General features: G+C 39.8%; 2 protein-coding genes across 3 annotated transcripts in view; one reads left to right on the plus strand and one right to left on the minus strand.

Moving 5' to 3' along the window:
* Window positions 1-579: 579 nt before the first annotated feature.
* neurod1 (neuronal differentiation 1) lies at window positions 580-6,764 on the minus strand. 2 transcript variants are annotated; one of them, XM_061879404.1, is made up of 4 exons: window positions 6,519-6,764; window positions 4,903-5,156; window positions 4,617-4,846; window positions 580-1,426 (listed from the first exon to the last, which is right to left on the minus strand). In XM_061879404.1, the coding sequence occupies exons 1-4, from the start codon at window positions 6,747-6,749 to the stop codon at window positions 894-896; spliced, it is 1,248 nt and encodes a 415-aa protein (XP_061735388.1). In that variant the 5' UTR covers window positions 6,750-6,764; the 3' UTR covers window positions 580-893. The 2 variants fall into 2 exon arrangements, with proteins under 2 accessions (XP_061735388.1, XP_061735389.1); XM_061879405.1 differs by having other exon boundaries at window positions 4,903-5,143; window positions 6,519-6,650.
* A 9,156-nt stretch (window positions 6,765-15,920) lies between these two features.
* Window positions 15,921-24,280, plus strand: part of itprid2 (ITPR interacting domain containing 2) — a 67,668-nt gene continuing 59,308 nt past the window's right edge. Inside the window, exons 1-3 of the mRNA XM_061879406.1 lie at window positions 15,921-16,048; window positions 21,030-21,135; window positions 21,204-21,377. Coding sequence (XP_061735390.1) covers window positions 21,090-21,135; window positions 21,204-21,377 — 220 coding nt within the window. The 5' untranslated portion in view covers window positions 15,921-16,048; window positions 21,030-21,089. The remainder of the gene's footprint in view (window positions 16,049-21,029; window positions 21,136-21,203; window positions 21,378-24,280) is intronic.

Here is a 24,280-nt window from a genome sequence, read left to right on the forward strand (position 1 = left end):
ATATATATATATATATATATATATATATATATATATATATATATATATATATATATATATTAGAGGTGTAACGGTACACAAAAATTTCGGTTCGGTACGTACCTCGGTTTAGAAGTCATGGTTCGGTTCATTTTCGGTACAGTAAGAAAACAACAAAATATAAATTTGTTGGTTATTATTTACCAAATTTGTAAACAATGGCATAACATACATATACACACAAGGTCCATTGCCAAGGTTAATGTGGTCAACATATATAAAATAAAAACTAAATAAGATAAGGCTCAGAATGGTCTCCACATATAAAGTGTTTTTTTGATTGATTGATTGAGACTTTTATTAGTAGATTGCACAGTACATTACATATTCCGTACAATTGACCACTGAATGCAAACACCCCAATAAGTTTTTCAACTTGTTTAAGTCGGGGTCCACGTTCATCAACACCCCCTTATTTAATTTTTCAAAATATTTGTATAACATATGCATTTCTTGCCTGGTGTATATGTTGTCTGGGAAGTCAGATGGGTCTATGTATTTTTTGTTTGTGTGTTTGCATGAAAAAAAGAGACATTAACGTCATGTTGGCATGGACACGGAAGTTCCCTTTAATAAAAGTCATTTATAAACATCTAGAAAGTATGGACATGAAAAGTGAATACAGGCTAGGACATGAGAGAACATTAGAAAAATGAAGACAAGATGATCGCTCAAAAATAGACTTTCTGCGTTTGGAACCTCCTCCCCCGGGAACAAATTGCATAGTTTGCTGCACGTTATTGCTCGATGATTGGCGAAACGGAGAACACGAGGACATTCAGAAGTGCTACACACGAGGCGACGTCATTACGGACTGAAAGAGAAACAAGATGGCCGCCTGTCCTCCGGCATCCTCACGACTCGTGGAAAATGGCATTGAGCGGGGGGGCGCCCATCAGCCGCTCATGGTGTGGGTGTCCCTCAAATCCCATCAGGCCGTCCACCTGCAGGTCCCCACACCGCGGATTGGACCCTCCGCCCCCGTAGAGGGCCCCTCCGCCGTAGTGCACGCCGAAGGAGAAGGTCTTGTCGTATTCCGACGCCGCCTCGTGTTTGAAGGAGGACGAGAAGTTCCCGTTGATGCTGAGCGGCGGGCTGAGGGGCGGGTCGAAAGGCGGGCTGTCCGACACCAGGACGCCGTCAAAGAAGGGTTCCATTGGGCCATAGGGTTGACCTTTCACCTGGTGGAAGATGTGAGAGGGGTCCATGGTGCCGTAGGGGGGGCTGGGCAGGCCCGGCGTCAGCCCAGGACTCTGGTAGGAGAAGTAGGCGGCGCACCCCGGTGGGGGAAGGTGGGAGGGCAGGTCGGGCGTCTGCTCGGGCAGAAAGGTGCGAGGGTTCAGCTGCAAGCAGCCCGCCACTAGGTTGGTGGTCGGCTGGGACAGACCTGGCAAACACACACACACTATGTGAGTGAACACATGAATTATTCAGCCAATGTACTGATGCATAAAGTGAGTGAACTCATGAATGAATGTGAAATGAACTCATAGCTGTACTAATGAATGTCAATTGAACTAATTAGTGTTCAAATAAAATGAAGGGAACTAATGAATACATGAACTCATAAATTAATGATAGAATGATTTCCTGACTGTACTAATGAATGACTGTACTAACAAAGTGAGTGTACTAATGAATGAATGTCAAATGAAATAATGTCTGTACCAATGAATGACTGAACTAATGACTGTACTAATGAATGACTGAACTAATGAATAAATGAACTTGTGAATTAATGATGAATAAACTAATGACTGCACTAATGAATGTCAAATGAAATAATTACTGTTCAAATAACATGAAGGGAAGTAATGAATACATGAACTCATAAATTAATGATAGAATGATTTGATGACTGTACTAACAAAGTGAGTGAACTAATGAATTCATTTCAAATTAAATAATGGCTGTACCAATGAATGACTGAACTAATGCCTGTACTAATGAATGACTGGACTAATGAATAAATGAACTTGTGAATTAATGATGAATAAACTAATGACTGCACTAATGAATGTCAAATTAACTAATTACTGTTCAAATAAAATGAAGGGAACTAATGAATACATGAACTCATAAATTAATGACAGAATGATTTAATGATTGTACTAACAAAGTGAGTGAACTAATGAATGAATGTCAAATGAAATAATGGATGTACTAATGAATTACTGAACTAATGACTGTACTAATGAATGACTGAAATAATGAATAAATGAACTTGTGAATTAATGATGGTATGAACTAATGACTGTACAAACGGGTGACTGAACTAATGACTACTAGTAACATTAATAAACTACTCAATGAATGAACTAATTAATTAATGTCAAATGAACAGATTACTGAACTAATGAATTAATGTCAAATTAACTAATGACTGTAGTAGTAATGAATGACTGAACTAATGACTGTACTAATGAATGACTGAACTAATGAATAAATTAACTTGTGAATTAATGATGAATAAACTAATGACTGCACTAATGAATGTCAAATGAAATAATTACTGTTCAAATAAAATGAAGGGAACTAATGAATACATGAACTCATAAATTAATGATAGAATGATTTAATGACTGTACTAATGAATGACTGTACTAACAAAGTGAGTGAACTAATGAATGAATGTCAAATGAAATAATGGCTGTACTAATGAATGACTGAACTAATGACCGTACTAATGAATGACTGAAATATAATGAATAAATGAACTTGTGAATTAATGATGGAATGAACTAATGACTGTACAAACGGGTGACTGAACTAATGACTACTAATAAAATTAATAAACTACTAAATGAATGAACTAATTAATTAATGTCAAATGAACAGATTACTGAACTAATGAATAAATGTCAAATTAACTAATGACTGTAGTAGTAATGAACGATTGAAAACTAATGACTGTACTAGCAAAATGAAGGAAACTAATGAATAAATTCACTTGTGAATTAATGGACAAATTAACTAATGATTGCAAAAATGAATGACTACTAATAAAATGAATGAACGATCAAATGAACTAATGAATGAATGAATTAGTGAACTAATAGATTCATGATGGAATGAAATAATGACTATAGTAATGAATAAATGACTTTACTAATGGCTGTACTGATAAAATGAATGAACCAATGTAAGAATGATCAAAATGAACTAATTAATAATCAAATGAACTAAAGACTATTCTAATAAGTGACTGAACTAATGACTATATTGATATAATGAATAAACGAATGAACTAAATGTATGAGTAAAGCAATAACTGTATTAATAAAATGTATGAACTAAGGAATAAATGATCAAATGAACTCATGAATTAATGATGGAATGAACTAATAACTACAGTATTAATGAATGACTGAACTAATGATTATACTAATTAAATGAATAAATGATCAAATGAATAACTTAATTAATGATGGAATGAGCTAATGACTGTACTAATGAATGACTGAACTAATGATTGTACAAATTAAATGAAAAAATAATCGAATTAACTAATGTTTTCATAAATTAATGAAGGACTGAAGTAATGAATTAATGATCAAATGAACTAATGACTGTACTAATAAATGACTAACTCATGTCTGTACTAACAAAATGACTAAACTACTGAATGAATTATCGAATTGACTAATGAATGAACTATTGAATTAATGTCAAATGAAATAATGACTGTACTAATAAAATTAATTAATTAATTAATCAACAAATGACTGTAATATTAAATGTACTAATGAATTGTACTATTGATTGTGGTAATGTGTGACTGTATTAATAAATGAAATGACTAATGACTACTAGTGAATGAATGAACTAATGAATCAATTATATAATTAACTAATGAAGGACTGAACTGACAGTACTAATAACACGAATGAACTAATGAACGAATGGTCGGATTAATTAATGATTGAATGAATAAATGAACAGATAAATGAATTCATAATCATATTAATTATTGATTAAATGAACTAGTGACTGTACTAACTAATGAACAGAATAATTAATGAATTATTTAATGTATTAATGATTGAATAAACTAATGGCTGTATGAATGGATGAACAAACTAATGAACAGATGAATGAATTAATTAACAAATTAACTAATGACTGTATTAATGACTGAATGAGTGAACTAATTAATTAATGATTAGATAAACTATTGACTAATGTGTTAAACAAATAAATAGATGAGGGAATGAATGATCACATTAATTAATGATTGAATGAACTCATGAATGGATGAATTAATGATTGAATGATCTAATGACTGTATGAATGGATGAACAAACTAATGAACAAATGAATAAATGAATGAACTAATGACTGTATCAATTAATGAATGAGTGAACTAATGAGTTAATGATTAGATGAACTATCGACTAATGTGTGACTGTATAATAAATGAATGAATGATTGAGATACAGTACCTTCTGACGACTAATGAATGAGTGAGTGAGTGAACTAATGAATGTTTGATGGAATCCATGCTGTAACCCTAACCTGCAGTTGTTACTGACCAACAACAACAACAACAATAACAATAGAAGAAGGCATCAGCTGACCTTTGCAAAGAGCCTGGACAAAGGCCATGAGGTCGGGGGCTTTGCCGGAGCGCAGGACCTCACTGAGGGCCCAGATGTAGTTCTTGGCCAGGCGCAGAGTCTCGATCTTGGACAGTTTTTGGCTTTTGGAGTAGCAGGGAACCACCTTGCGTAGACTCTCCAGGGCATCGTTGAGACCGTGCATGCGGTTCCGCTCGCGGGCATTGGCCTTCATGCGGCGCACCTTGAACCTGGACCACAAACATGGTTACGGGCCAAGAACATATCAAGAGGAAGAAGAGCGTACCTCTGCTGCCGAGCCTTTGTCATCTTCTTTTTCTTCGGCCCTCGTCTCTTAGGTTTGTTCTCCCCGTCCTCCTCCTCCTCTTCCTCCTCCTCTTCCTCCTCCTCCTCATCGTCCTCCATCATGTGATGCTCCTCATCTTCCTCCTCATCCTCCGCCCCTCCTCCTGCGGTGGGGCTACGCTGCTCCTGCTGGTCTTCAGCCTCGCCGAAAGTTTGCTCGTCCCGCAATGACCTCGTCATGTCTGCGCAAGGACACTTTATGTGTAAGAATAATAATAATAATGTCAAATAAAGCTCGGATTTCCTTACTGTGCCTTAAAGAATGAGAAAATATTACCGTGTATATAAATACATATATAAGTATGATCGAATAAATATATGTGTACATATATATATATATACACATATAACTATCCCAGCTGCATTCAGGCGGAAGGCAATACACCCTGGACAAATCGCCACCTCATCGCAATACATATGTATATATATATATATATATATATATATATATATATATATATATATATATGTATATATATTTCATTACTGAAATAGCCTCTGTGTTTTTTCCTGACCTAACTTATGTTATTGAGCACTGTATAACGGATAAACCACAGTAACCTTGACTTTGTATGTGTATATATAAATATATATATATATATATATATATATATATGTATATATATATATATATATATACACGTATATGTATACAAATATATATGTATATGTACGTACATATACACACACGTATATATATATATATATATACACACACGTATATATATATATATATATATATATATATATATATATATATATATATATACGCACATGATTTTCATCATTTGTTTTCTGGTTAACACAAACATTTCATATATATATGTATACGTATATATATATATATATATATATATATATATATATATATATACATACAGTATATATATATATATTACATACTAATACACATACATGTACCTATAATACATATTTTATATGCATAATACAATTCCTATATATACTGTATAATTGATATATGTAGTATACATATATTAAAATGTATTTCATTTAAAAAATAAAAAAAACAAGATTAGTGGAATTATCGTGACATGAAAATGAAATCGCTATTTTGAACAATTAAAAATTATGAATGCAATTTTATAATTGCATTGCAAATGATTGCAAATAATCAATTATTCATAGCTAATTATTTTAGTTTTATTTGATCTGAGAAAAAACTACAGTGATCATACAGTTAGATATACATAAAATACATACTATGTTTAATTATTATAAAGAGTGCATTTTAAATTTGAATGTAGTTAATTAAAATGTGTATTATAAGATGTATTATATTATAATAATGATGACAAAAAACAATAATAATTAAATTGTTTCAACAATGGAATTAAAGAAATATGGAAAACCAAATAGAAAGTTTGTAAAAGTGCAATATAATTAGTACATAGAAAAAAATATGAATTTTTTCTTTGTTGGGTTGCCTGAGTTATTGCAGTAATTAATTGCTAATTAACACAACCCTGATGAAGATTATTAATACAACAGTCAGCAATTAATAATAGATCAACTTATTGACCAGGAATAAAAACTCACCTGTTGTGTTGATTTGCCGCCTTTCAGCTTGCTCGCATGCCGCGCGTGTCCGTGCGTGACCTGCCAGGAGCTGTCTGAGGCGTGGGCGCGCATGCGAGAGGCTTTTCTACTCACCGTGTGTGCGTGTGCGCGCGTGCTCATTAGCATATCCAGACCGCACCCTCCCGGCACGCGCCATATGGCGCCGACGTTATCCAAACGGCCCCGGGGGTCACGTGACCAACCTTCCATCGATATCAGCCCAAAAAGTTTTTTTTTTAGTTTTTTTTTTTACCATCTGGAGAGCCCCGCCGCGCTGCGCATGCGCGTCAATCAAGTCTTGGGAGGGAAGGTAGCGGGGAGTCCTTCAGGTGCCAACAATCAACAATTTAAGTCTATATTTACACACACACACACACACATATATATATATATATATATATATATATATATATATGCATATATATATATATATATATATATATATATATATATATATGTATATATATATATATATGTATATATATATATATATATATGATCCCAAAAGGGAATAAGCGGTAAAAAAAATATAAACTAAAAAATATTAATATATATATATATATATATATACATATATACATATATATATATATATATATATATATATATATATATATATATATATATATATATATATATATATATATATATATATATATTAGGGGTGTGGGGAAAAATCGATTTGAATACGAATCGAATCGAATACGTTGTGCGATTCAGAATCGATTCTCATTTTTAGAAAAATTTATTTTAATTTTATTTTTATTCTTTTTTTTTTTTTTAATCAATCCAACAAACCACTACACAGCAATACCATAACAATGCAATCCAATTCCAAAACCAAACCTGACCCAGCAACACTCAGAACTGCAATAAACAGAGCAATTGAGAGGAGACACAAACACGACACAGAACAAACCAAAAGTAGTGAAACAAAAATGAATATTATCAACAACAGTATCAATATTAGTTATAATTTCAGCATAGCAGTGATTAAAAATCCCTCATTGACATTATCATTAGACATTTATAAAAATTTTAAAAAAGAACAATAGTGTCACAGTGGCTTACACTTGCATCACATCTCATGAGCTTGACAACACACTGTGTCCAATGTTTTCACAAAAATAAAATAAGTCATGTTTTTGGTCCGTTTAATAGTTCAAACAAATTTACATTATTGCAATCAGTTGATAAAACATTGTCCTTTACAATTATAAAAGCTTTAAAAAAAAGTCTACTACTCTGCTAGCATGTCAGCAGACTGGGGTAGATCCTGCTGAAATCCTATGTATTGAATGAGTCGTTTTGAATCGGGAAAATATCGTTTTTGAATCGAGAATCGCGTTGAATCGAAAAAATTGATGTATTATCAAATCGTGACCCCAAGAATCGATATTGAATCGAATCGTGCGACACCCAAAGATTCGCAGCCCTTATATATATATATATATATATTTATATATATATATATATATATATATATATATATATATATATATATATATATATATATATATATATATATGTGTATATATACCCCGCCGGGCAGCACGGTGGTAGAGGGGTTAGTGTGTCTGCCTCACAATACCAAGGTCCTGAGTAGTCAGGGTTCAATCCCAGGCTCGGGATCTTTCTGTGTGGAGTTTGCATGTTCTCCCCGTGACTGCATGGGTTCTCCCCGGGTACTCCGACTTCCTCCCACCTCCAAAGACATGCACCAGGGGATAGGTTGATTAGCAACACTAAATTGGCCCTAGTGTGTGAATGTGAGTGTGAATGTTGTCTGTCTATCTGTGTTGGCCCTGCGATGAGGTGGCGACCTGTCCAGGGTGTACCCCGCCTTCCCCGTGATTGTAGCTGAGAAAGGCACCAGCGCCCCCCGCGACCCCAAAGGGAATAAGCGGTAGAAAATGGATCGATGGATGGATGGATGTCCTCTGTCAGACACACCCAAATAAATGGCCGTTGCCACATGCAGTATGGCCTTTGTCCACAGGGGCAGCTTTGTTATATGTGACACTTCAAATACTTTAAAATACATTAATGTTTTTTAGTTAATGTACAGAACAGCTAACGTGAAATCTTTTGCTACTTTTTGCCAGCAAATATTACAAAGTGAACCACAATCCAAACTCCCAATAGAAAATGATAACCAATTGAATAGTGTGTACCAGGGTCAAGCTGTGATCATCATAGTCAATCTTTACATTTCTAACCACCATGCTAGTGTAAAAGGAACTTAACAGGTGTACAGTCAAAGTAAAAGTAATAGTACTCACCCTTTGGCCAATAATACAACATAAATGTGATGTTTTTTTGGCTAATGCTATAGTTGTTCCCCGTTGAGCTCTCAGCTATATATCATTTGCATTAGCATTGGCTTGAGTGCTCATTGTACCCTTCCCATTAATGGAGTAAGTTCCATTTCTGGTTCTATGGTTATCATCATACTTTTCCTTTTCGCCATTACAAACTAAGTTTTGGGTGGGAACCGTTAGAATCGTGAGCTTTGTTTGACTCTTTATCGGGTCTGATCCAGGTGGACTTTGGTCCTGCTTGCCAGGTGAGTAGGTTACCATGGCGACGAGGATGGTGAGGACGATGACGATCAAGTGGTTGCCGGGCAGCTTGGAAGCACTTTGGTCGGAGCTGATCATCGGGCGGCTAATGTTTAACACAAAGTTGACACAACATATTTCTTGAATGACTGGTTGTCACATCAGTGCAGCACAAATACAGTTTCAAGAAGAACAAAGCAAAGTAAGTAAATATATTTCCTAAATAAAGAATAAAGATCTACTGGACTCCTGTCAAGCAGCTCAACAATCACCACGGCGACGAAACCATGAATGTCAATAATGTGAGGTCAGGTTACCTGCGAGTGGAAACAGCAGTTTTTTATTATTTTTTCTTCAATTATTAAATCACAGGTGTCACAAAAATATTATGACTTTAGTTTTAATGTGGTCTCAAAATGCATATTTTCCATTGTATCTCCCCTAAAAAAATGCGTCCGTATGCAACAAAACAACACACAATTCAATTGGCGCACTTTCGTACTTACACTTAAACTGTGTCAGTACCCGGATGTTGGACCCAAGACGGTGAGGATTTAGGTCGAGTTGGATGTTATCGAATTGTTACTAGAATGTGCAGTATCCTCCACCCCTCGAGTTCGTCACTGTTTGGACCCAAACAGTGACCTCTTGCGGTTGTCGTTGGAAGGAAACAACAATAAATTCCTGCTTGTTGTGTTTTTGTCGTGATAATTGTCGAAATCACACTTTGGGAACCACATTTGTGCTTGATAAGATGAGCTAAGCGTAAACATGTAGTAATAATAATGGGTATTTAAAAAAACACAATGATTAGGCGCTGGTGAAAGTGAAAGTTTGTATTCGTGAGACTTTATTTAACTTCCCGAGTTCAAATTAGTTAAAGATATTGTTGAAACAATTAATTTACGACAGTGTCAATCAAAACGAAGCATTAATTAATGTTGTTCCTGCTTTTACAGCTCACTAGCACGTCTTTGCTGCCATCTAGTGGTTAAAGGTGAGAGTGAGGCGTATTTCAGAGAGTGTAAACCAGGGGTCTCAAACTCAATTTATCTGGCGGCCACTGGATGCAGAGTCTGGGTGAGGCTGGGCCGCAAGAAAAGAGTTCTTTAAAAAAAAAAAAACGTTTTAAATGTCTATTTTATTTTCAACACAAAATAAAATCAAAATGAGAATTAAGAAATTAAGTTAAAGTTAAAGTAGCAATTAATTGTCACAAACAGGCTTCACGGTGGAAGAGGGGTTAGTGCGTCTGCCTCACAATACGAAGTTCCTGCAGTCCTGGGTTCAAATCCAGGCTCGGGATCTTTCTGTGTGGAGTTTGCATGTTCTCCCCGTGAATGTGTGGGTTCCCTCCGGGTACTCCGGCTTCCTCCCACCTCCAAAGACATGCACCTGGGGATAGGTTGATTGGCAACACTAAATGGCCCTAGTGTGTGAATGTGAGTGTGAATGTTGTCTGTCTATCTGTGTTGGCCCTGCGATGAGGTGGCGACTTGTCCAGGGTGTACCCCGCCTTCCGCCCGATTGTAGCTGAGATAGGCGCCAGCGCCCCCCGCGACCCCAAAAGGGAATAAGCGGTAGAAAATGGATGGATAATTGTCACAAACACACTAAGTGTGGTGAAATTTGTCCTCTGCATTCGACCCATCCCCTTGATCACCCCCTGGGAGGTGAGGGGAGCAGTGGGCAGCAGCGGTGCCTCGCCCGGGAATCATTTTTGGTGATATAACCCCCAATTGCAACCCTTGATGTTGAATGCCAAGCAGGGAGGTAATAGGTCCCCTCTTTATAGTCTTTGGTATGACTCAGCCGAGGTTTGAAATCACAATCTACCGATCTCAGGGTGGACTCTCTAACCACTAGGCCACTGAGTAGGTATGTGAGGCAATGCAAATTAAACGGTTCAAATTGGTCCATGTTATCGAGGAATGTTATTACTGACGGGATTACTGATGGACAGATGTTGGGGCACGACTGCAGTCAGGCACGTTAGAAAACCCTCGTCTCCACGGCAAAGTCTTTGTCGCTTTCACCTATTTGCCGTTTTTCCACTAATGCAGGGATAGGCCACCCAGAACATTGAAAGAGCCATTTTGTACCCAAAACACAAAAATCGTCTCTGTCTGGTGCAAATGTTGAGGGGGGGTGGGGGGGGGGGGGTATGGTCAATGTTCGGCCCTCGAGAGCGACATACCACACCATGATTGGTAGATTCCTACAACTCCGCGCACACCGCTGTCAAGCTCCATTCATACAAATCTCGCGGGCCGCACTAGCATTAAACTTTCATATTAAGGTGGGGGCCGCAAAATAACGTCTCGCGGGCCGCAATTGGTCCACGGGCCGCGTGTCTGAGAACCCTGGTGTAAACCCTGAGACGAGGAAAACTGAGGTTCTCCGTTTCAAAAAAAGAGAGGTAAGTCCAACTCAGAGTCTATTACCATGGTAACTTACTGCTCGGACCAAAAAAGGCAGGTTTTCTTGAACAAACCTAGGGGAGTTTTTTATATCGGGAGACGATTTTGATGCCGTGGTTAGTTAGAAAAAAATGTCTTCGTAGTCAATAAAACATACCTTTGATTTTAGATATTTGATATTACTTTGATTTGTTTTGGATTACAAAAACATTTACAGAGAAAACCATAGTCATTTTGTTTTTTTTCAATAATGTAATAATAATCGAAATAAGTGTTACATCGCGCTGAGAACCGCGGCGTCCTCGAGATCTCTGCAAGTTATACTTTAAAGCCGATATTACCAACTCTGGGTGGTCTTAACTCGGAGTCAACATACTCAGGACTGATTGAATTAACCGCTGATTTGGGACCTGACACTTTCTTGTCTTAGGTTACGTAAACTTCAGGTCTCCCGTCCAAAGGCAAAACCCAGTAACTCACTTCTAGCTGATTTTGAGAAACAAAAGAAAACCAATCTATATTGATGCTGTCTTACAAAGATCTACAAAGTCATCAAACGTATAGATGTTTTCTTGAGCTATAATTTTCTTGCCGATTGAGCCATGGATTGAATCTGCTCTAATGAACGTGTGCCCTTTCTCCAGATATTTTATCACAATCTCGGGTGGGCCCCATTCTGCGTTTGCACATTGGGCAAGAGCCGTGTAGAGGGTCCAGTTTTCATTTTGATCTCCACAGTTATCTGCCCAAAAGAGTATACAAGGGGAAGAATCAAGAACAATGCATTTAATGAAGGTGCCTGCAACGTCCTGGGCCAATCTTCCAAATATCCCCTTGTGCCATAATATCACATAATCAGGTTGACCGTCGGCCCCCATTCGTGCAAATGTCTCATTAAAGACAATAAGGCGACTGACAAAGAAGCTCCGATTGGTCCCTTGAGATACTAGGTTTTTCTGTTGTATCTACGCGGTTATGTGGTAGTTGCTAGGTCCTGCCATGCGCGTAACAGCTTACTTACGGAACAAATTACAATATCGCATACACTAATGTAAAGCATATCACCTAGGAACTCCAAAATTATTAGCAGCTCAGTTTTGACCAAAATTGAGTTACTGGGTTTTGCCTTAGGACGGTAGAGGTGTAGCCTCAAGAGTGGTGTTGAACCTCCCTCCTGGAATACCCCTGTGCATAGACCGATCTACATTTCTGTCAGTGGGTGCTCGGTGTGTGAGTGTATTAGTGTTGTCCCGATACCAATATTTTGGTACTGGTACCGGTACCAAAAGTATTTTGGTAGATTTTGGTACTTTTCGATACTTTTCTAAATAAAGGGGACCACAAAAAATGTCAATATTGGCTTTATTTTGACAGAAAAAAATCTTACAGTACATTAAACATATGTTTTTTATTGCAATTTTGTCCTTAAATAAAATAAGTTAACATGCAAGACAACTTGTGTTTTAGTAGTAAGTAAAAAAACAAAGGCTCCTAATTTAGCAGCTGATGCATGCGGCAACATATTGTGCCATTTATCATTCTATTATTTTGTCTAAATTATTAAGGACAAGTGGTAGAAAATTAATTACTAATCTACTGGTTCTGCAGTCCTGGGTTCAAATCCAGGCTCGGGATCTTTCTGTGTGGAGTTTGCATGTTCTCCCCGTGAATGCGTGGGTTCCCTCCGGGTACTCCGGCTTCCTCCCACCTCCAAAGACATGCACCTGGGGATAGGTTGATTGGCAACACTAAATTGGCCCTAGTGTGTGAATGTGAGTGTGAATGTTGTCTGTCTATCTGTGTTGACCCTGCGATGAGGTGGCGACTTGTCCAGGGTGTACCCCGCCTTCCGCCCGATTGTAGCTGAGATAGGCGCCAGCGCCCCCCCGCGACCCCGAAAGGGAATAAGCGGTAGAAAATGGATGGATCTACTGGTTCAGTTACAGTTGATATCTGGTTACTTTCTGTTTCGACATTTTCCATCTACACTTCTGATAAAAAGCAAAAATCACTTATTCTTCTGTTGTTTGATACTTTACATTAGTTTTGGATGATAGCAAAAATGTGGGTATCAATCCGTTACCAAATAGTTACAGGATCATACATTGTTCATATTCAAAGTCCTCATGTGTCCAGGGACACATTTCCTGAGTTTATAAACATAATATAATTATTTAAAAAAACCAAAGGAGATTTTACGATGTTAAAAAATGTCAATGTAATCATGGTAGTATCGACTAGATACGCTATTGTACGTGGTATCATTACAATGGAGGTTACATGCAGATCCACCAATGGTGTTTGTTTATATTGTAGTGTCCCTGAAGAGGTGGTGCTGCAGGGAATTCTAGGAATTTGTTCTGTTGTGTTTATGTTGCGTTGCGGTGCAAATATTCTTCCAAAATGTGTTTGTCGTTGTTCAGTGTGGTTTCACTATATGGCGCATGTTTATGACAGTGTTGGCATTGTTCATACTGCCACCCTTAGTGTGACATGTATGGCTATTGAGTAAGTATAACCTTCATCCACTTGTGTGCAGCGTATTCAAAGTCAAGATGATTGTGTTATTTGTCCATTATTGGGCACAATGAAATCTCGGTTAGACTTTGTCAATATAGAGCTCTGACTTTTTCTTTTTATCTGCAAAACGGACCAATCTCGCCAAGGAATTATCATCAACAAGATGAATTTTTCTCAAATTATGGTGGAAGAGGGGTTAGTGCATCTGCCTCCCAATACAAAGGTCCTTAGTAGTCCTGGGTTCAATCCCGGGCTCGGGATCTTTCTGTATGGAGTTTGCATGTCCTCCCCGTGACTGCGTGGGTTCCCTCCGGGTACTCCGGCTTCCTCCCACCTCCAAAAACATGCACCTGGGGATAGGTTGATTGGCAACATTAAATTGGCCCTAGTGTGTGAATGTGAGTGTGAATGTTGTCTGTCTATCTGCGTTGACCCTGTGATGAGGTGGCGACTTGTCCAGGGTGTACGCCGCCTTCCGCCCGAATGCAGCTGAGAAAGGCTCCAGCTAAACCCCCGCGACTCCAAAAGGGACAAGCGGTAAAAAATGGATGGAAATTTAAATAAAAAATTGAAAGTTGCCGTCAATCCCACGTGGGTGCTCGGCCCAAAGCACTCATGGGATCGGCGGCTATGCCCCCGAGCACGCTTATTATTCTCACTCGACACACCTTGTTGCACACACACACACACACACACACACACACACACACACACACACACACACACACACTGATGACGCTCACTTAGTGCTCTGTAAAAACATTTTGATGTTTGCATGTGCAAAGCAGGTGTCGTCATTAGGCTCACTTGTACAGAATCCTTTTTCCCCACCCACACACACACACACACACACACACACACACACACACACACACACACACACACACACACACACACACGCACACACACGCACACACACGCACACGCACTCACAACAACAGGAAAAGTAATGTGTCAGTCGTTTTTATTGTCCATCCATCCATTTCCTACCGCTTGTTCCATTTGGGGTCGTGGGGGGCGATGATACCTATCTTAGCTACAATCGGGCGGAAGGCGGTGTACACCCTGGACAAGTCGCTACCTCATCGCAGGGCCAACACAGACAGACAGACAACATTCACACTCACATTCACACACTAGGGCCAATTTAGTGTTGCCAATCAACCTATCCCCAGGTGCTTGTCTTTGGAAGTGGGAGCTATTATTATTATTATTATTATTATTTCTGTCTCCTCATCCCCCGCGCCTTCCGGCACGCCATCACAAAGCGGAAATTGCAATGTGGGAAGTCCCTGGCAAGTTCAGACGCCTTTGACAGTTAATTTGAAAAACAAAACAAAACAAGGTGTACCGTATTTCCTTGAATTGCCGCAGGGCATATAGTAGGCCCCTGCCTTGAATTACAGCCGGGTCAAGCTCGCTTAGCAAAATAATTAGCGCATGCTTAGTATTACCGCCTGGTCAAACTCGTGAAGTCACGAGTGACACTTCCCCTGTCATCATTTTCAAAATGGAGGAGGCTGATTTCAATACCGGTAATTTGAAATGGCATAAAGGGAAGAAGATTAAGAGCTATTCAGTAGGATTTAAGGTCCAAGCTTACATCACACTCACATTTTTACTTCATACCTTTGGTAAGTGCCGGAGTGAAAAGAGGTTTTAAAATAAATAGCGCATGCTTACTTTTACCGCATGCCTTTGGTAAGCGCAGGAGTGAGAAGAGGTTTTAAATTAATTAACGCCCCGGCGGCAATTCAAGGAAATACGGTAACTCAAGAGTCGAGTGAAGTTTTGTCGATGTATGAGCCAGCAGTGCACTTCCTGGCCATTTGGTGGTAGGGTAAAAGGCTGTAATGCTATTTATTTTCCAGCAGAGGTCGCTATTACTCCGCCCACTCGCCCCTGCTGCGGCTATAAGGAAGCGGAAGCAGGAATGTGGGACGTCTCTGGAAAGTTTGGACGCCTGACAGCTGGACAGAAGACACAAGACGAGTGGACCAACATGACGGTAAGGACAGCGACACTCTGCAGGCACCACTAATCCGTGGAACTAACTTTTCACGCAAGCTAACACAGCTAGCTTAACTAGTTAGGTAAGCGTGTTTTTATTCTATCTTTTCAATTATTTTCAATGTGACGTCTAAAATGCGCGGACAAACTAGTGAGAGACGCCGTTTCAGTAACGTGGGTTGAAAACAGTTTATGTGCAAGATACTTTCAGGAATCAGGACAAAGTGCAGATTAACGATAAGAGCGGTGCGTTGAAGTCTAAAAAAGTCGTCAAAAGTACGAAGAACAGGCTGGATTAGAAGACTTGTAACGTCAACTACAAACTAGTTAGTGCCCGTTTAATGCTTTACCAAACATTTAAATTCATGAAAAGCGTAAACAAGTTGATCCTCCAGCAAACAGGTTCAGTATCTGCACAAAGTAACAGTTTTTTATTTCATGAACGTTTTGTTTGTGGATCGGTTTGCAGCTGAGTGTGAAGCGACCGGAATGAGAATCAGCACCTCCAAGTCCGAGTCCATGGTACTCTCCTGGAAAAGGGTGTAGTGCCATCTCCGGGTTGGGGAGGAGACCCTGCCCCAAGTGGAGGAGTTCAAGTACCCAGGAGTCTTGTTCACGAGTGAGGGAAGAGTGGATCGTGAGATCGACAGGCGGATCGGTGCGGCGTATTCAGTAATGCGGACGTTGTATCGATCTGTTGTGGTGAAGAAGGAGCTGAGCCGGAAAGCTAAGCTTTTAATTTACCGGTCGATCTACGTTCCCATCCTCACCTATGGTCATGAGCTTTGGGTCAGGACCGAAAGGATAAGATCACGGGTACAAGCGGCCGAAATGAGTTTCCTCCGCCCTGTCGCGGGGCTCTCCCTTAAAGATAGGGTGAGAAGCTCTGCCATCCGGGAGGAGCTCAAAGTAAAGCCGCTGCACCTCCACATCGAGGGGAGCCAGATGAGGTGGTTCGGGCATCTGGTCAGGATGCCACCCGAATGCCTCCCTCGGGAGGTGTTTAGGGCACGTCCAATCGGTAGGAGGCCACGGGGAAGACCCAGGACACGTTGGGAAGACTATGTCTCCTGGCTGGCCTGGGAACGCCTCGGGATCCCTCGGGAGGAGCTGGACGAAGTGGCTGGGGAGCGCGAAGTCTGGGCTTCCCTGCTTAGGCTGCTGCCCCCGCGACCCGACCTCTGATAAGCGGAAGAAGATGGATGGATGGAACGTTTTGTTGCCTGAAGCGGAAAACTTCCAGGATACGTTTGGAACACTTTGCTGTAACACAGCCGATTAGTGACATTATAAACATATTTACACTCTCTACAAACTATTGGGGTTGGTTATTGTTTAAGTAGGGCTGTCATAATTAACAAGGTAACTCATATAATTAATCGCAAGAAACAATTTCATTATTCATGTACACACTTCAATTAATCATACAATTTATTTTGTTCTGGAAAAATTGGCTACCCATAAAAAAGTACTGAGCATGCATACGCATCCATCCATCCATTTTCTACTGTTTGTCCCTTTTTTGTCCATCCAGCCATTTCCTACCGCTTACCATATTTCCTTGAATTGCCGCCGGGGCGCTAATTAATTTAAAACCTCTTCTCACTCCTGCGCTTACCAAAGGCATGCAGTAAAAGTAAGCATGCGCTTATTATTTTAAAACCTCTTCTCACTCCGGCACTTACCAAAGGCATGCAGTAAAAAATTGAGTGTGATGTAAGCCTGGATCTTAAATCCTACTGAATAGCTCTTAATCTTCTTCCCTTTATGCGATTTCAAATTACCGGTATTGAAGTCAGCCTCCTCCATTTTGAAAATGATGACAGGGGAAGTGTCACTCGTGACGTCATGAGTTTGACCAGGCGGTAATACTTGGCATGCGCTAGTTATTTTGCGAAGCGAGTTTGACCCGGCAGTAATTCAAGGCAGGCGCATACTATGTGCCCTTCGGAAACTCAAAGAAATAAGGTATTCCCTTTGGGGTCGCGGGGGGCACTGTTGCCTATCTCCGCGACAATCGAGCGGAAGTCGGTGTACGCCCTGGACAAGTCGCCACCTCATCGCAGGGCCAACAAAGATAGACGGACAACATTCACATTCACACACTAGGGCCAATTTAGTGTTGCCAATCAACCTATCCCCAGGTGCATGTCTTTGGAGGTGGGAGGAAGTCGGAGTACCCGGGGGGAACCCATGCAGTCACGGGGAGAACATGCAAACTCCACACAGAAAGATCCCGAGCCTGGGATTGAACCCTGACTACTCAGGACCTTGGTATTGTGAGGCAGACACACTAACCCCTCTTCCACCGTGCTGCACGTCCCTTTTCTTATCAATGCTAAATCTTTCCTCAAACAAAATACCGTAGCAATTAGGGTAAAAAAAACAAAAACACTTTATATATTGTGGTTATTGTTATTATTATCAAACTAAAAACAAAATGTATAAACTTTGATTAACCTAAAATGCATGATTGGTTGTTTGTCTGTACTGTACAGTGACAGAATGAATGTCAACAATCAGTATTTTGGCAAGCTCATAAATGAATAATAAAAACATTTACATAAGCACCTGTTCCAGGACCTATTTCGGACATCTAAAAAAAAAAAAAAAATTATAAAGCAGTGCATTTTTTCAGAACACCGGACAAACTCTTTGACCTTAATTACCATAGTCAGTGATCAGAGTAATGCATATGTCGGTATCAAAATGAGACTGGTGTGCCCGCTGGCAAATTTCTCTCCAAAATACAGCCTGAAAGAATTTGATAAAACTGTTACCAAGTTTTGTGCAAATAAACGACATACATTCAAATAACACGTTTACTGCTCCTGGATGTCACTCTGACTAATATTGAGGTCTTTTCTTGACGTAATTCTAATCTTGCAAGCAAATAATCACCTGTTAAATAATCATGATTAATCCCAATTCCAAAATGTGATAAATTAATCTCTTGATAGCCCTCCTACAAAGTAGGGGTTTAATGAATCGTGTTAACGATTTGGTACAAATCATATTTTGTGGTTGCCGATACTATTCTGGGACAATATTAGTTTATTTAGAACAATACGATCAGAAACGATTAAGTAACTTTTTTGGCCATAAATTGACCAGTTTGACTGGTATTGACCACTACAGGTGAAATTTCCTATATTCTTGTTATTTCTTGTAAGGGAATTAAGTATCAACGAATTATGGATACAAGCAACATAAATTGGCCAATGTATTCACATGTTAATTGAATAACGTGCAAGCAACACTTCAGGTTGAATTACCAAGTGGAAATATTTTCTGCTCTCATTTTCAAGATTGAAGAAATGTTCAATAAAAGTACAGTAACCAACCTTTTAACAGTATATTTACCCTTTCTTTTGTTTTTCACCATGGAAATAATACAATATTAATATCAAAAATAAAGTGCCACCCAATTGCTTCAAGTTAAATAAGCAGTGGTTTAAAGTGTTGATTTCTCGTTAGTCTGCTTCTCTTCTGGTATCCACCATGCTTGATTTGATGACTGATGGCGAGTGGCGATAGACTCAAAAAACGTTTGCCGTCTTTGTCAATAAAAGTGCTAAAAAAAACAAGCTCATAAGTTCTGCCGTTCATAAATCCATTGTTTTCTTTTCAAATATCAATCAGATTGATTAATTGCCTTTTTAAAATTATTTTAGATCAATATTTCTTCCGGAAGGCCAACTTTCCGAGCACAGATTGATGTTTAGTAAGAAAGGGGTTCCTATGGCCTTTTTCATGACGGGAACTCTTGTGAGAGGAAGAGGTGGTGAATCATTTTGCAATGCGGTCATCTGAAAATGATGGAAACCGCCACTCTACATAGCAACTGATGCTGTGGTCAAAGTTGGAATTGCCACAAAACACATTTAGAGATATTTAACACTACTGACATCTGGCGGTTAAAGAGGTTAGTGCAGCCCCCCAATTCGTCAGATTTTACGTGTCAGGAATGGGGCCATCAAAATCCACTGCTGCTGTAGTTTAATCTCAAGAGTAAAAAACAAGTAGTCGATGAATGGCTACACCCCTACAAGTAAGGTTGTATTATCTAATACCGCCGATTTTGAAATAATATTTAAAAAAGGAAAACCATAGAAAATAAATAAAAAAATCAATGCATTTTTAATTTTTACGGAATTTGGAGAAGAGCCGGATGAGGTGGCATCTAGTCAGAATGTGTCCAACCGGAGGAGGCCTCGTGGAAGGACCAGGGCACGTTAGGGAGGCTATGTCTCCCAGCTGTCCGGGAACGCCTCGTAATCCCCTGGGAAGAGCTGGATGAAGGAGCTGAAAAGAGGCAAGGCTTGGCTTCTCTGCTTGGGATGCTTGAAGTCTCAATTAGTGACAAGCACGGTAACACTCAACGCATTCTGAGTCGTTCAAAAGGTCAAAATGGTGAGTAATCAGTGCTAGACGCGAGCCATTATCAATGCTCGCTATTTTGATGACACAACGAAAGGGGAGGGGCTTCCCAAAAAAAAGCGAGGGCAGAATTTCCGCCTCATTTTGAAGCAAGAATACATGCGTGAAAAAGTTTATGATTCAAATGTAAAAACAAATTATTTCTGGAGTACATGCATTTTAAGTACTCTATAAGACAGTAGACATAAGTACACTTATTCATGTAGAATTCATTCAGTGTTTGCTGAGAACTTGTTAGTCCTTTGCATGATTTGTTGTTAGTCCTAAAGTGTGTGTGCGTGTGTGTGTTGATGTTTTCAATTTGTGTATGAAAATCACCCCCCTGCCACCTCCGTGCGTCCTTGTCCTCGTCGGACAGGAAGTTGTTGTGCTGGTGGTTGTAAACACTTGTTTCCTGTTTCACACGTCCTCATTCATACTTGTTGTTGGTTGCTCTATTTCTGTCCGCTTTTCACTTAGCTGTGTTGTCATCTGGTGCGGCCATCACACGCCAGGCCACGCCCACCGCGTGGATATAACACTATGCCGCGTCCTTGCAGGTGCGTTGGCAGCTGCTGATGTTATCATAGCGACCCCAGTCGCGCGGACTGGTAGACCACATGGAGAGGGAGACCGTCGTACTGGATCCCACTGTCCCCGATCCAGGTGGGACACGTCTGGACTGAAGATCCTTGACGACTTTGAAGGTTTTTGACTCTTTACTGCGTCCTCAGATCCCAGCGGGCCGCCGGACTCCAGCCAGGCCTCCTTGCGGCGCCGCGCCTGGGCCCAGAGCCGAGAATCCACCTGGCAGGAGACGCTTAAAGCAGAGCCCCCGAGCCCCCGGGGGGCCCGACCCAGTTCTGGTGGCACTAATGGAGATTCTCAGAGACCCTCAGAAGACGCAGGTGAACCTTATTAGTGTCTCTGACACAGGCTGTCTTAAAAGAAATACTTCTCAAGGTACACTTCAACAAGAAGGGTTTCCCCAAGGCTACAACATACCTGTGGGGTGGGGGCCTGGCCAGGGACGTGATTAATATGACGCCATTAAATACTTGGCATAATCTGCAATGATACATTTTTAAAGTTAAAGAATTAAAGTGCCAATGATTGTTACACACACACACACACACTAGGTGCGATGAAATTATCCTCTGCATTTGACCAACCCCCACAAAGGAGGCGTTAGCAGCAGCGGTGGGAATCATTTGGTGATTTAACCCTCAATACCAACCCTTGATGCTGATTGCCAAGCAGGGAGGCATTGGGTCCCATTTTATAGTCTTTGGTATGACTTGTCTGGGGTTTGAACTCCCGAGCTACCGATCTCAGGGCGGACATGCTAACCACAAGGCCATTGAGCTGGTCTTTTAAAGGCTAAATAATAAACAAACCTGTGTTATTATTAATCAGTATCCATTCATCCATCCATTTCCTACTGCTTGTCCCCTTTGGGGTCATGGGGGGGTGCTGTAGCCTATCTCAGCTGCATTATCATACATATTTAACTATGCACATGTACGGGTATATCTGGGATATATTAAGGAACATCCACATCTTGGACATGCTGCCTCCGCTGCAGACACTCCCATGCTTAGTGCTTACATCATCACAACATCCTGTTTCGGCAGCGCTGTTTCTGTAGACAGTCTTTTTTTAGCCGGCCAAACCTTTGGTACATCACTAGTCAATAGTCCAGAAATAATAGGCTATTTTTATCCATTCATACTATAAATAACTTTAATTGGTTTTCATGTAAAAAAAAAACCAACTAATTTTTAGGGTGTTGCAACTTTTATTTTGCCGTGGCGGTCTGACATCAATTAGATGTTGGGGAAATCTTGCTGTGGGCAGCACGGTGAAAGAGGGGTTAGTGCATCTGCCTCACAATATGAAGGTCCTGAGCAGTCCTGGGTTCAATCCCATGCTTGGGATCTTTCTGTGTGGGGTTTGCATGTTCTCCCCGTGACTGTGTGGGTTCCCTTTTGTACTCCGGCTTCCTCCCACTTCCAATGACATGCACCTGGGGTAGGTTGATTGGCAACACTAAATTGGCCCTAATGTGTGAATGGGATTGTGAATTTTGTCTGTCTATATTTGTTGGCCCTGCGATGAGGTGGCGACTTGCTCAAGGTGTACCCCGCCTTCCGCCCGAATGCAGCTGAGATAGGCGCCAGCGACCCCAAAAGGGACAAGCGGTAGAAAATGGATGGATGCATGGAAATCTTGCTGTTTTTGTGTTCTTAATACCAGAGGGCACACATTTATTCTTTTGTTCACCACTTTCCATTGCTACGGGTTACGTACCTATCGGGTAAAAAAAAAAAGCTCTCATTCTTTTGTTCACTACTTTCCACTGCTATGGATTAAATACCTCCGCAGTAAAAAAAAAAAAATGCTGTAATTCTTTTTGTTTACCATTTTCCACTGCTATAGGTTGAATACCTCCTGTTGTAAAAAACAAAACGATTTAAAAGTTCTTTAATTGTACTTTTATGAATACTAAAAAAGAAGTTGCCGGTCTCAAATGTTGTACAACAAAAGCAAGTAAGAACACAATCCAAGGCAGATATGTGAAGCAGTTTAGTCAGTCATTCAGTTTGTTTGCAATTAAGGACACAATTTTTGGACCACTTTTCCAAAAATTCCTGCATGTATCAGAATTCCACATTTTCTGTATATATATTTTTTTTTTTAATGATTTTCCACATTCCACAAAAAGCTTTCTATCCAACAAACTCAGTTTCCTGGAATTTCTCTAATTTTTTAATACTTGGCCATGACACATGTGCATGTAATTGTAATCAAGGGGTGTCCTCATTAGGGCTAAATGAATTAACCACTTTGAGTACAGATCGGTACTTTTTGAATTTTGCCATATCAACTACTAATATCGATTAACCGCTTCCTGGTCGGCGCAGCAACAGTGTCACACTAAGTATGCTAACATTAGCTGCTAACAACAAACAGTCCTGGGCTAGCAAAAGAAAATGAATAGAAAATCAAAGTATGTTTCTGTTTGAGCCATTTAAAGGTGCCATGTGCAATAATGTGGCCAGAAATGGTTCTGCAATCACGTTCAAAATTCTGTAGTCCCCTCCCTCTCCTGAGCTGAGGTTGTAAGACACACAGTCAAATCCAGCTGGATGGATTGGGCTACTCCAAGGAACTTCAAACTTCCACTGCCTCTTACTAGGGGTTGAGGTGCTGGGATTATAACAGCTGAATAGACAAGCGTTTTCTCAATAACAATTCCCTAACCAACACACTAGACACAGAAATTAGGCTATTTTTTAGGAAGATGTAGGTCATGCCTGCGTACAATATCACAACAATCATATGGTTATTGTTAGTACTATCAAAAAAACAAAGACTACAACCAACGCTAGCAATGGTTACACTGGTGAAAATATGTAGAGCATGCTTAGCAGCCTAATATACTCCCAAAACTAAAGAGGGGATATTTTACCAAGGTATGCCTATGCAAGGTATGCCTTTCAGATTGCCATATAACTTGGTACATGTAGTCCACAATATGCAAACTCCAATGAGGAATTAATAAATAAATAAATAAATGGGTTGTACGTGTATAGCGCTTTTCTACCTTCAAGGTACTCAAAGCGCTTTGACACTACTTCCACATTTACCCATTCACTCACACGTTCACACACTGATGGAAGGAGCTGCCATGCAAGGCGCTAACCAGCACCCATCAGGAGCAAGGGTGAAGTGTCTTGCTCAGGACACAACGGACATGACGAGATTGGTACTAGGTGGGGATTGAACCAGGGACCCTCGGGTTCCACAC

This window comes from Nerophis ophidion, linkage group LG19 (assembly GCF_033978795.1).
Source record: "Nerophis ophidion isolate RoL-2023_Sa linkage group LG19, RoL_Noph_v1.0, whole genome shotgun sequence".
Classification (NCBI taxonomy): Eukaryota; Metazoa; Chordata; class Actinopteri; order Syngnathiformes; family Syngnathidae; genus Nerophis; species Nerophis ophidion.